This window comes from Macrotis lagotis, chromosome 1 (genome assembly GCF_037893015.1).
Source record: "Macrotis lagotis isolate mMagLag1 chromosome 1, bilby.v1.9.chrom.fasta, whole genome shotgun sequence".
Taxonomy (NCBI): Eukaryota; Metazoa; Chordata; class Mammalia; order Peramelemorphia; family Peramelidae; genus Macrotis; species Macrotis lagotis.
Genome location: NC_133658.1, coordinates 721,288,417 through 721,302,645, shown reverse-complemented (window position 1 = coordinate 721,302,645; position 14,229 = coordinate 721,288,417). Strand labels below are relative to the sequence as shown.

Sequence of the window (14,229 nt, the reverse complement as noted above, 5' to 3'; positions counted from 1 at the left end):
CATATTTTGAACTTGTGCTTGGGGGTGACAGTAATCTCTAGTAATCTCATGAAATTTCTTTTCCTGTCCCCACTCTCAAATTTTTTGATTGGCTAAAGACATAGAGCCAAGGGACTGCTTGGTACTTTTTATCATTTGGAAACTGTACCAAATGAATTTCCTTATGGCTTTGAGGGGAGGCAGTTGAGAGGAGAGGGAGGCAGTGTCTCCCAGCCCCCAGCAGACATCCCTAACCCTGGAATAGGGGCTATTTCTTGAGAGGCAGAACTTGAGAGGCAAACTTCCAAGACTCCACTGCTGTGGAGTGATACTCCCTCTGACCTGGCCCAGCCTGGCCCATGGAGGCATTTCAGTGGGTCAAGGATCTGAGATACTATTAGCAAACTAGAACCTCTGTATAGCTTAGTAGATTTGGGTGCATTGCTGTTTTTGTTTTGATTTTTTTTAGGTTTTTTGCAAGGCAAATTGGGTTAAGTGGCTTACCCAAGGCCACACAGCTAGGTAATTATTAAGTGTCTGAGACTGGATTTGAACTTAGGTACTCCTGACTCCAGGGCCGGTGCTTTATCCACTGTGCCACCTAGCCGCCCCTGCATTGCTGTTTTTGAAGATATTTTATCTCCTATTAGCCAACATCATGATGTTTCTCTGCACTTAACTAGCTTGGTCTTTGGACAACAGTCATACATCATATTCTGGTGGTATCATCTAGAACTTATGCCCCTGGAGAATCCACTACTACTTTCCGATTATAGTAAGGCACTGGAAGCCGTCATTTGGATTTTAAGTACTCTTTAATTCATTTTCCATATTTTTAAAATTTTTTTAGAAAAGATGACTTTTTATGTGATTTCACAATTTGACAAGTATTATAAGACATTACTGACATTGCAAAATAACTTCACACAGGATATTTTTGAATATCAATTCACACTAACCCTATGTAAATCAGAAATAATTGATTTGGCGAATGATCTGTGACATGATACCTTTAGGAAAATGTTACCTAGGGTAAGTCTAATGTCAAATACTAGGAAACATTTGTTTCAGAAACCTCTCAGAATAAATATCTCTCTGAATAATGTGTGAAAGATTGTACTTATGTTGATTTTTTCTAAGTTTGTGGTATTCATATGAATTTAGAAATAGATGAAATACTTCAATATAAAAATTATTTCACTATTTCTTATGGTATAACTGTACAATTCAATCACTCAAGCAGCATTTATTAGGCATTTACCTTGGGTCAGGCTCAATGCTAAGCACTAGTGATATAAAGGCAAAAACACAAAAACCACCATGCCCTCAAGGAGCTTGTATTCTAAAATAGAAGACAGCATGTAAATAAGTAGGAATGTATATCATTTTTTTTACAATATATATTCACATAAAAGGATCATCATAAACGCTCTTACTGGAGATAGCAAGTGAAAGTTTAAAGAAAGACTTCCAAGAAAAACACTTGGTATTCATTAATATATATTCTGAATAAAATTTTGACTATTTGAAGCTAGTGTCTATTACTCAGTTACTTTTGAAAATCTGAAACACCACCAGTAAGTGATGTGTGTCAGACCTAGAAAACAGTTCTAGAAAGTCAAAAAATTCCTTAAGAAAATATTATAACCCCTACAACAAGTAGCTGATTCAATGGCTTACTATTCTGACTTATTCAACTCAAAGCCAAATGGATTTATCTCTAAAATTAGGCCAAAGTAAATTAATGCATAGAAACAAGTAATAGCCATAGCATGGACCAAATTAGAGGGTAAAATGGGGGGGGGAGAAATACACACCCAATCCCTTTCTCCATTTTTCTCTCAAAATCTTGGCAGTGCTATCAAAGCTATGACCACTTGAGAAAGCTACCTCTGTGCTGTCAAGAGAGGATTTGGTCACAGGAGCCAGAGCTTTGCAATCTGGTAGTCAGTCCTTTCTTATCTATTTCATTCCCTCAATAAAGGTACTGAGTACTAAATGGATAGCCTGAATATCATAGGTTAAAAAAAAAAAAAACAAGGTCAGTCACTGTCTAGAGTCAACTATTTAGTTTTGGAAGATGATTTGTTCTTGCAGTCTTTTTAAAGGGGCCTTTCTTGATATCTGATGTCTTCCAGTTTGCTGGAATCCTTCTTCCCCTATTAAAAAAAAAAGCAAATGCTAATCATTTAATGTCATTCACCATTTTAAGTTATAGAAACATTTCCTATGGGAGAACTGCATGTTGATATTTTTTGTTTTTTTGTGATGTATTTGTGTATTTTATGTAATCAACATAATTTAATAATAATAGTATTCTTAGAAGGTAAAAGGTTAACTGATTTTTTAATTATGTGTATTTAACAATATCCTGCTAATACTTCTTGGATGGTGGTTATGTCTCCCAAATGTCAGTCAGCACTAGCCCTTTAGAATTAGGTTTATTGTAAAAGTAGGAGATAGGATATGAAGAGGATGATTTTCTCATTAAGTGTGCTTGTGGGTCTCAAGTTTCCATCCCCATATGAAATAGGGAAATGAAGTCATTTTGAGTCTAACTATTTATTGATCTATTACAATAGCATATAATCAGCTGTATAGCATTTAATTGGAACAGAAAAGAAAATATATGGAAATGCACACCTCAGCAATTAGACTATGAGATTTGTGCTCTATCTACAGTACTGTGTATTAGGACCCTTTACCCAATTTTAAAAAATCTGCTTATCTAACACTGAAATCAATTTTCCTTTGAAAGTTGGATTGAATTCACCTGTAATGTCTGGTCATGGAATTTTTTTTCTTTTGGGAACTAATTTATGGTATAATTTTTTTTTAAGAGACCTAGTTATTTAAATACTCTATTTTTTTCTGTTTATAAGAACAATATTTTTGTGAATATTCATTTATGCTATTTGTTTTCTTTGACATAACTGGACAAAATGTTTTCTGATATTTTTCTTCATTCTTTGTGAAGTATCCTTTTTTCATTTTTAATACTAGCAATTTTTTTGTTCTCTTTTTTTTTTGTGGTCTGGTGCATTCTTAATGCTTTTTGTCCTGCTTCAATCTTTCCCCATTCTGAACCATCCTCAGATGAGGTGCCAAGTTGATTTTTTTCTAAAGAATAGATTTCATTGTGCAAAGTTAACTACCTATGCAAGTCAGTCTGAATGATCTCTATGTTTGAAACCTTGGGTATGTGAACAACCAGTCTTTAGGAGATGGCAGTTCAAAAATACCCTTGTGTATGTGTGTGTGCACTTAAGACACGGGGGGGGGGAGCTAAAACAGTGCAAAACCCATTTCTTCATGATACATGTGCCAATCAACATATTTTTCCATATATGGAAGTTGTTTACTCTTGTCTATAAAGCTGCTTGTGATTTGAAATCAGTGCCAGTGCACTCCCAACTGCTTGTTGCATTGGTGTGCTAATAATAAAATTCTTTTAGCCTTTCTTTTCCTCAATGACCAGGTTTAGGCCCAAAGCAATATATACACAGATACACACAGAAACACACACACACATATATCTGTGTGTATGTATACATGTATGTATATTTTTAAGCAATTTTGGTGATCATGACAGAAACCTTTCCTCACATGACTGGGTCAACCTATTTCAACTCTTATCACAAGTACATGGACTTTTGATTGCAGTTTGATTAAGGGGCCAAGCCCCAAACTTGAGTCTTTCTCATTTGTGCATGGCCACATGGGAATGCTTCTGTATGAAGGAAAAGGCAGAGGGTAATAACTAATCTTGACCCCATATTAGTTCTCCAAGGACAGAGTAGTCAAAGGAATACAGGTATAGGATTGGGATAGAGTATACCTCCTATTAGCTTCCTCTTAAGCAAGCTGTTAAAAGCATGGGCTAAGGAAAAACTGCCAGTTCATCTGGGAATGTCTAAAACTTTAGTGGTATAGCTCAGGTTGGACTGGACTTTGTATTTAGCAAATATGGCCAGTTAAATACAGGACCTTTGTTCATAGTCAGCTATGCATGCCCAGATCTATGGATTTTAGATCTAGAGCCTGCCTAGATAAATGAATTATACCTCTTGGGTAGAACTTTCAAACTAAGACTGCCTTTCATTACCATGCCCATTAGAAGTGTCAGTTCTTATCATCAAACCACAACTATATAATCTGGATTTCTTAGAACCAAAGACCATGGTTCCTTAAAAACTATTTTGATTAGGGAATAATTGGAGGAAAATGCATATCTCCTTTTTACCAGAAAATTTATATTATGGCAATAATTCACTTCACCCTTTTATATGGACCCTGTCACTATCATTAAGAAAATCAGAACCATTATAAGAAATCATAACACCATTTGGGAGGATGATGAGTTATTAGATGCCCCCCTCACAAAGGATGAGTAGACAAAGGTCCTGTCCTGTCCTGTGCTATGTTGTAAAGTTAGAGGATGAATATATGAGGGCCACGTGGCCCAGAATAGATGGGGATTTGGAAATGTTCAGTGATGCAAAAATAACCTTCTGGAACATGCTGCCCAACAACCAACACACTGGGAAAAATTCCATGACACTACACAAAATTCAGGTGAACATTCCAAGCTTTCTATATTTGTGTGCTGCTGCCCAGAAATGTATTCAGTTAGATACAGAAAATGACCATGATCTACATTGCTTTAGCTTATGTTATTATTCAACAGTAAATATTTGTGATTATGTTCATAAATTCTTCCCAGAATGGAGTGGGAAACCACTAGTAAACTTAGGGGAATTTTGTTGTGTTTGATGGGCAGAAGAAAAAGGAACTTAGTAAGTTTAAGAAGGTGAAGATTTTGGTAATCGCTATAAAGGAAGTGATGCGGAGGAGGAAGAAAAGACCAGAAAGGGAAATTTAGAACAACAGTGGAGGGAATATTCTTTCAATGGTGAGCTTATGGGATAAGATATTTACAGTGATAAGAAGAGATATGTAGTTGGGAACTAGTGATGTTTCTTGGGAATGTTGAAGAGGACTGGGGGATAGTTAAGGGGTCCTTATTTGAGAGTGCTTTTAAAGAAACAACTCTACTTAAAAATAGTTATTGGACCTTAAACATATTTTCATTCCTTTTCATTAATGTCCCTATGTCATTGTGTGGGAAAGAAATATTATATAAACTTGAGGCCATTATTTGGGGAGAGGTAGGTTAAAAATCTAAAGGAACAGATTTAGCTCATTAGGCAACTTTAAAGAAACTTAAAAAGTTTATGGGATCCATAGCGACTAATTTGTCTCTCATGTTATGAAACTTACCTGCCATTTTGTGGGGATGGAACCCACATGGATGCGAGGGTTCATATTATCATCAGAACCACAAATTCATTCTAAGGATGGACCACCCCATTGTGTGCAACAGATTAATTTAGAGGCTGTTGAACCTATTCAGAAACTCATTGCTACTCATATCCATCTAGGGGTGGGGTGATAGCTACATTGCAAAACCCCTGTACTGCCAGATAAGAAGAATAAGGTGGAAGATGAAGGCCTGTCTGTATATGGTTTTGTCCAGGAAAGTAAAGCTATCAATAATTTTGTCACCCCAAGAGCCTCAGAAGTCCCAAATCCTGTTTCTATTACCAGCTTTCTTTACAATATGAAAGTATATTCTGTTATTGATTTGTGTGCTTTTTTGGTGTTCTAGTAGACCTTGACTCTTAGGACCTTTTTGCCTTTACATGGAAAGGCCACCAAATTAGATCAGCCTGCCTCCAGAAGAATTGTAAATCTCACAAAAGTTCTGTCACAGTCCTACAAGATGTGCACCTGTCCCAGAGGAGGTCCACCTTATTTCAAAATGTTGATGAGTTAATGCACTTGCCTCTCCTTTCTAGGGAGCCTTAAGAAAGATACTGTTTTTCTCCTATGTAGTCTTTATGAAAAAGGCCTCATCATATCTCCTTTAAAGTTACAATTTTCCCCTCCCAAAGTGCAATCCCTGGGATATGAACTAGGCCTCAAGACAAAGGCCTTGACAAATGATAGGATCCAAGGTATTCTTCAATGCTAATACCAAAAACAAAACACAAGGACAGTGCCCTGTTGAGCGATGTGGTATATGCTGCCCTTGGATTTCAGTACTAGGAAAACTTGCCAAGAAACTAGTTGCTTATAGAGCTAAAGATGCCCACACCTTCAGGCTGGTAAAACAGATGATAGATGTCCTAACAAATCTAGTATTGCACAATAAGGACAAGTCTCCACCCCCCCTTTTTGTATGTGAATGGGGAGCAGTTCTTGGAATTTCTTACTCTAAATCTGGAGCCCTATCATAGGGCGATTTGCTGCCAATTTGATCTGGTGGCATAAGGTGCTATGAGGTGCCCTTGGGTACTCATGACTATCTGTCAAAATGACCCAAACCCTTGTCCTTGGACCTTCAACTCATCGTGTTGCTGCCATTATGTTCCAGTCCAAAATTCAAGCTTTTTCCCACCAGCAAATGGTTACTTATGAAGTGAGTCTTTGGTATGATCCTAATCTCTCCATGTAGCACTGTTAATATCTTTAATCCATTCATTCTCTTTCCTGAAGTTTTGAAAGATGATGAGGTGTTGGTCAATTGAGCCTTAAAAGAACTGAGGTCAAAGGAACCCATAGCCTGACCTCATAGCTATTCTCTTGGAGGTCTCACATTGTTCACAGAAGGTTCCCCTTTTATGAAAATGGGATATGATGAATCTGGGGGAGTGATTGTGTACCCTGGACTGTGGATTGGAATTGCACTGTGATGTACTTGGGGTACAAGAAGCCAAACTGGTAGTACTGCCTAGGTCATGCCAATTGGCTAAGGACTCTTAAATGACTATTTACAGAGATACCTAATACACCTTTGGGAGTCTGTCATGACATTGGCATCTTAGGAAAGTACCATGGTATCATCACAAATGGTAAACCAACAACCTATGCCCTACTTATCGACCAACTTCTTAGAGCTATTTTGTTCCCTGGAGCCATCTCCATAATGCACTGCCTGGCCCATCCTAGAGGGCAGTCATTTTTGTAAAGTGACAACCAATTTGCAGATGAGGTAGCAAAATGGACATTGGGCTCCTCAAGAGCTACCAAACAGTTTATTCTCTCTGCTAGCCCACACCTTAATTATATCTTCTTTAGTCACAGGTATCAAAATTGACATCTGGATAACCAGAAATAAAGCATTCTGTGCCAAATTGGTTACTCTTACAGGGACATATAGGAAACAAGATACCTATTCTGCAAGTTCTCCAGTCATGGTTTGCCTCGTGTTTATGCAGAGGCCTATCATATGGTCTCTAGCTACCATTTTTGTCAACATCAAGGGGGGATAAAGTGGGTAACCCTACCATTTGACTTTATTGAATTGCCAAAGTCAATGGGCTATAGATGTTTTGGTGTGCAGAGATCAATTGAGCTATTTGATTAGAGGCCTTTCTGGTGACAACAACAATGCAGCATCTGACCAAATGCATAATACTAAGATTTTGACCTCCCATAATATACCAAGGGCTCACTTGACATCAGAAATAACTAAGCATCTCTCCAAGTTTTGGGGGAATAACCCTGAGCCTATACACACCTTATTTACTCTGAGCCATCAGGGAAAATTCAGTGGCTAAACAGGAAAGATAAGACCCTTTTGGAAAAAACGATATCAGGAAACACAGTTAAAACAGCCTCAGGTACTTCCCCTTGTGTTGTTCCAATTAAGAAATTGTAGTAGGCAGGGTTGTGGATTGTCACCTTTTGAAATTGTTTGGTAAATGTTACTCAGGGACTGGACCCTCCAAATATGAGTCAGGCCAGAGGGGATGAAAACCTGTCTCTGTCTCTGTCTAGTTCTCCTTCATGAGCTAGAAAGGAAGTGGTCTTGATGCAGACTCTGCCTTTAGAAGAGATGGTGCATTCATTTAAGCCAGAATGGAGCCACAACTTCAGAAAGATAAGTAGACTCCAGCCCTTCTGAAATGAAACTTTCCAGGTCCTACTGATGAGTCTTACTGTCATCAGAGTTGCTGAATGGACAGTCAGGATATATTGCCCCTGTGTGATACCTGCCATGATTGATCTCAGCTTAGCAGAGGAAGCAGCCCCTGATCAGCCCTTGGACCCAGCTAAGCTGAAAGGAGACTCCCAACACCAGTCAGTGGTCCTTGGCTGCTGGTTTATTTGACCTTGATAATTAGACTCTTTTTTTCTGCTTATTGCCCTGTTTTTCATGCCCCTGGGGTTGGGAGAACAGAAAAACCCATCATTTATGTGCATCTTATCCAACATGCTAGCCTTGCCTTTAGCTGGCCCACATGCTTAAAAGATGCATGAGTCCCTTTGTTCTCAGAGGATGGGATACCTCTGGTAGGTATGGCATCTGATACCCAGGATTTGAATGATATTTTTGGCAAGCAGTAAGACAAACTTAAATACAACACTAAATTATACTGACATACTGACTGGAAAAACAAGTTCACTTTTATTTGGAAAAAGATCACTAACCTTTCACAGTTCTCAACCCCTTTGAGCTTGTACCATATTGTTAGTCCATTGGTTCTGTGTAATGAAAAAAATGGAAAACAAGGTTAGGAAATGGTTTGGCAAATGGGATGTAACTATCTCCTATCCCTGAGGTGAAATGTGATGATTCAGGAAGGGAATGGCCTAAAAGTTCTTCTTAACCTGGGGGGTCAGGCACATACAAGCAGATTATTAAGATAGCCTTATAGGGGTTTTATTTCTAGTGTAACAAAAAAGTATATTTCCCTCAAATTGGAAAGGCAAGTGTGGGGTTGTTGTTTTGACCTTTGGTCCACACTTACTCTACATTTCCTAGTACACATTTGCAAGGTGAGCATGTAGCCATCTATGTTTCTGCTATATTTGTTCCTTTAGTGAGAAAATAAGGATGCACTTCCCCATCACATTGCCCATCTATGAGACTAGATGCAACCTAACATCCTTGAATAAAATGTACAAGTTTTTGCAAGTATTTGTTCATGAATCCATAGGAAGAGTAGAGGACCTTAATAGAGCTTAATACTGAGATAACCTCAGTTTCTAATTCTTTGCCAACACAAAAGAGTTGCCTATATGTATATACACATGCACACACATATGTTTATACATGTATACATATAGATAATATAATTTTTACATGTTTCCCCATATGAATTTTTTACATTTATTTTGTATATTTTATATATTTTGTCCCTCTTTTATCCCTGGTTTACTTATCAGAACTATATTTTTGTTATAAAAGTAATTTGGTAGAACTTACCAATTTTCTCAAACTATTTAGTATTTGGAATTTTTTCTTAAAAGTTTGATAGAATTCACTTATAAATCCATCTGATTCTGTGGATTTTTTCTTAGGAAGGTCATTTAAGCTTTGTTCAATTTCTTTTTTCTAAGATAATATTTATGTATTTTATTTCCTCTTCTGTTAATCTGGGTAATTTTTATTTTTGATAATAACCTTTCATTTCATTCTGATAATCATTTTTATTGGGATATAATTAGGGAAACTAGCTCCTAATAATTGCTTTAATTTCATTTTTATTGATGGTGCATTCATTCTTTTTACTTATTGCACTAGTAATTTAGTTTTTTCTTGGTTAATCTATTTCATTGGTGTGATAAAACCAGCTCCTAGTTTAACTTATTAGATCAATTTTTTACTTTAAATTTTCTTAATCTTTCTTTTGAGTTTTAGATTTTCCATTTTGGTTTTTAATTGGGAATTTTTAATTTATTCATTTTCTAGTTTTTCTTTTTAATGCATGCTTAGTTCATTGATCTTCTCGCTCCTGTTTTTTGTTAATATAAGCATTTAAAGATATTAAATTTCCCTTAAGCACTGCTTTGCTGCATTCCACAAATTTTGGTATGATGTGTCATTATTGTCAAAATCTTTAATGAAATTATTTTTATGATTTTTTTACTCATTCATTCTTTATGATTAGATTAGTTTTTGATTATATTTTAATATATATACAATATGGTCTGAAAAGGATGCATTTAATATTTCTGTTTTTCTGCATTTGGATGTGAGGTTTTGTACATCCCTGGTTGTGAGGTTTTGTAAGTCCCTGGTAACTTTTTGTGGAGGTGCCATGTATAACTGAAAAGGGCATACCCCTTTTTATTTCCATTCTATCATATTTAACTTTTCTAAAATTCTATTCATCTCTGATTTCTTTCTCATTAATCTTATGATAAGAGTATCTAACTCAGGGGAAAGCTGAGAAGTAGTTTTACTGTCAATTTCCTCCTATAATTCTAATTTTTCCTTTAAGAATTTGGATGCTTATATTCAACATGATTATTCATGTAAAAACTATATCAGATTGCTTGATGCAATGGGAAAAGGAGGTATGGGAAAGAGGTAGAAAAATGTGGAACTCAAAGGCAGCCTTATCTTTGCATGAAATTAAAAAAAAATTGAAAAAAATTTGGATGTTCTGCCTTTTGATATGTTTCATATTTAAATTATGTCACTGTCTATGTGCCTTTTAATAAGATCTACTTTCCCTGCTTATTTCTTTGCATGTAATTGAAAAAATAAAATAAAAAATTTGAATGTTCTGCCTTTTAGTATATATTTGATATATATTATTTCTTCTTTTTGGTATGTATTTGGTATATATTATTTCATGTCTATTGATACCTTTAGCAAGATGTACTTTCCCTGCTAATTTCTTTTAATCAGGTCTATTTTTGTTTTTGCTTTGTTTGAGATTTAATTGTCACCTTGCTTTTTTTTTACAAGTTGAAATATAATAGATTCTGCTCTAGCACCTCATTTTAACCCTCTTTGTTAAAACTGTATTTTCTGTAAACAACCTATTACTGAATCCTGGTTTCTGATTTTTTCTATTATCTTAACCCTTTATGGATGAATTCATTCTATCATCATTCACAGTTATTACTGTGCATTTAACTATCATATTTTTTTAAGAAGTCTCTCCTCAAAAGTCTATTTTGCTTCTTACCAGTCTTCGCTTAATCTGCCCTCCCTCCTAGCATCTCTTCCATTATCTGTTAGCCCTTTCTATAACTATTTCTTTGTTAAGATAATTTTCTATGCCAATTGAGTGTACATACATATCCTTCTCCCTTTGAACCACTTCAGATAGAGAGCGAGGTTCAAGTGTTGTCAGCCTCCTAGTTTCCCTTTCATTGTAAAATCTTTTCCTTGTGTAATTTTTATGTGATATAAATGCCTCATTCTTCCTTTCCTTTCCCCCTTCTCCTGGTGCATCCTTCTTTCTTACCATCTATTTTTTGGGAGATCATTCCATACAATCTATTTGCCCTCATGCCATCTCTGTAGACTACTAACTGCCTTAATAATGAAAAATTAGCATTTATGTGTGTCATCTACTCAGAGAGGAATGTAAACAGTTTAATCTTATTAAGACCATTATTTCTCTTTCATTTTTACTTTTTTATGCTTTTCTTGAGTTTTGTGTTTGAATGTCAAATTCTATTCAATTCTTTTCATCAGAAATATTTGAAAGTCCTATACTGCCATTTCCCCTCCAAAAGAATATACTTAAGTTTTATTGGGTAGATGATTCTAGGTTGTAATTCTAGCTCCTTTGCCTTCCAGAATACTGTATTCCAAGCCCTCAATTTCTTTATTGTCAAAACTGCTAAATCTTGTGGGATTTCTGACTATGGCTCCACAGTATTTAAATTGTTTCCTTCTATCAGCTATAATTTCCCTTTGACCTGGGAGCTCTAGAATTTGGTTATCATATTCCTGAGTTTTTTCATTTTAAGATCTCTTTTAGGAGATAATTAGAAGATTTTTTTTATTAGTTTCTAGTTTGTGTTCTAGTTCTAGGATATTGTGTAATTTTTTGATATAATATTACTAATATTTTTTAATATATTATCCAGGATATTTTTTTAATTGTGGCTTTCAGATAGTCCAAAGAATTCTTAATTTGTCCTAAATCTGTTTTCCAGGTCAATTGTTTTTCATGACATTTCACATTTTTTTTCTTTGTTTATTCTTTTGACTTTGTTTTGTTTCTTAAAGTCTCGTGGATTCATTAACTTGATAAATTCTATTTTGAGTTATTTTCTTCAGTGAGATTTTATACCTCTTTTTCCATTTGATCAATTTAACTTTTTTTAAGAAATTCATTTCATTAGTGAAATTTGTATCTCTTTAATCATTTGCCTTATTCAGATTTTTAATTTGTTCTTTTCTTCAGTGAGGTTTTATATTATTTTACCATTTGGAATTTTTTTTAATTTATTATTTTCTTCAGTATTTTTGTACCTCTTTCGCAAAGCTATTCTCTTTTCATAATTTTCTTAACTTGCTCTCATTCCTTTCCCCATTTTTTCCTCTACCACTCTTGATTAAAAAATATTTTTACCGTTTTAAAATTTTCTTTATCTCTTCCATGAATTCTTTTGAGTTTGTAACCAATTTTTACTTTAATTTGAGGCTTTGCTTGTTGATATTTTCATGTCATTTTTTAAAGTTTGTACCCTGAGTTTCCCTTTCAGGTACAATTTTTATTAGTTTCTTATTTTTCTTTTTTGACTTTTAACTTTATGTTAGAATTGGGTTCTGCTGTGTGGGGGGGAAAGGGAGGTCACTGGCCCAGGTTCAGGCATTTTGTTCCACTGTTCCACAGTTAGTTCTGGAAACTATAAGCTTTTAGTGGTTCCAAGGTGCTATGATCCAGGGAGAATTATGGTTTCTTCTCTCCTGGTCTAGGTTCTGATCATTACTTAGATGGAGACCCTTTTGTTGCAACCAGAAGTGCTAGCACTTTTCTGTCTTTTTTTTTTTAAGGTTTTTGCAAGGCAAATGGGGTTAAGTGGCATGCCCAAGGCCACAAAGCTAGGTAATTAAGTGTCTGAGATCAGATTTGAACCCAGGTGCTCCTGACTCCAGGGCCGGTGCTTTATCCACTGCGCCACCTAGCTGCCCCTGCTAGCACTTTTCTTCACCCTGTCATCTGTGGTTGGGAATTGGGCAATGGAGTTGCCAGAGCCTAGTCCTGGTACACCTAGTGCCAGCACAGAGTCCCCTGTAATTTTTCTGACCTACTGTCTAATTCCCTTTATTATCTCTGGGCAGTGAGTTCCTGGAACTATGTGGCTACTGCTATTGCCACTGCCACTAGGCCCCATAGCTGGTGGTGCTGCTGAGTGTGCTTCCTACCAACTGGTGTCACAGATCATTCTTTCTGACCTAAGTTATGTTTGGCTAGCAAAATGTGTCACTGTGACCTTTTGCTGGCAAATATTGGAAGAGCTGGTCTTGAGTGCTATATCTACTCTGACATTTTAGCTTTGCTAACCCAGGTGAATTGTTTTATTTTTTTCTAGCTAAGCAATTCTCTGGTACCTTAATATGGCACTGAATAAATAAAAAAAATTAGGAAGTATTATTGATTTATTATATTACCTTGGACTAGACATCAGCAATTACTATTTTTTCATTTATTTGTATCTATATTTGTGTGAAGATGGTTTTGCTATTGTGCTCATGTAATTTCTGTATATATCTATGTACCTCCCAAGTATTTTATCCTGTTTGTCATTATTTCTGTGGAACTTTATTTCTCTCTCTCTCTGCTGGGTTTTGTTGGTATTACATAGCTGATTTGTTTGGGTATATTTTAGATCCAGTAATTTTGATGAAGTTGTTTCTATTAGTTTTTAGTTTACTCTCTAGCCATCATAGTTGCAAAGCAAAGTCATAATTCTGTTCCATTATTACTTTTGTTATTCCTTCAGCTTCTTTTGTTTCATTGCTATAAGTAGCAATTTTAGTAATATTTAGTGAATAGTAATTGTGATAAAACACTTCATTGCTTCACTCCTGATCCTTTTAGAGAGGGTACTAACCGAACCTCTTTAAAAGATGCTTGTGGGGCAGCTAGGTGGTACAGTGGATAAAGGACCAGCCCTGGAGTCAAGAGGACCTGAATTAAAATCCACCCTTAGACATTTAATACTTGCTTATCTGTGTGACCTTGGGCAAATCATTTAACTCCATTACTTTGCAAAAATCCCCTTCCCAAAATTATACTTGCTCTTGCAATTTATCATCTTAAAAATTAGTTCCATTTATTCCTGTTTTCTAGTTGTTTTTCTTAAAACAAAAATTGGTATTTGTAAAAAGTTTTTTTATAAATTTATTGAAATAATCTTGATTATTATTGTTTTTGTTACTATGGTCAATTACATTCTTGATATTGAACCAGGCTGACTTGTGGATGA

At 35.6% G+C, this 14,229-nt stretch overlaps 1 protein-coding gene across 2 annotated transcripts in view; it reads right to left on the bottom strand.

Annotated features, from left to right (window-relative positions):
- Window positions 1–798: 798 nt before the first annotated feature.
- Window positions 799–14,229, bottom strand: part of CCDC169 (coiled-coil domain containing 169) — a 72,970-nt gene continuing 59,539 nt past the window's right edge. The window contains exons 8-9 of one of the 2 annotated variants that reach the window (XM_074216028.1): window positions 8,476–8,529; window positions 799–2,138 (exon numbers count right to left, since the gene is read on the bottom strand). In XM_074216028.1, the coding sequence (XP_074072129.1) occupies window positions 2,039–2,138; window positions 8,476–8,529 (154 nt within the window). In that variant the 3' untranslated portion in view covers window positions 799–2,038. The remainder of the gene's footprint in view (window positions 2,139–8,475; window positions 8,530–14,229) is intronic. The other variant, XM_074216027.1, reaches the window with a different exon arrangement.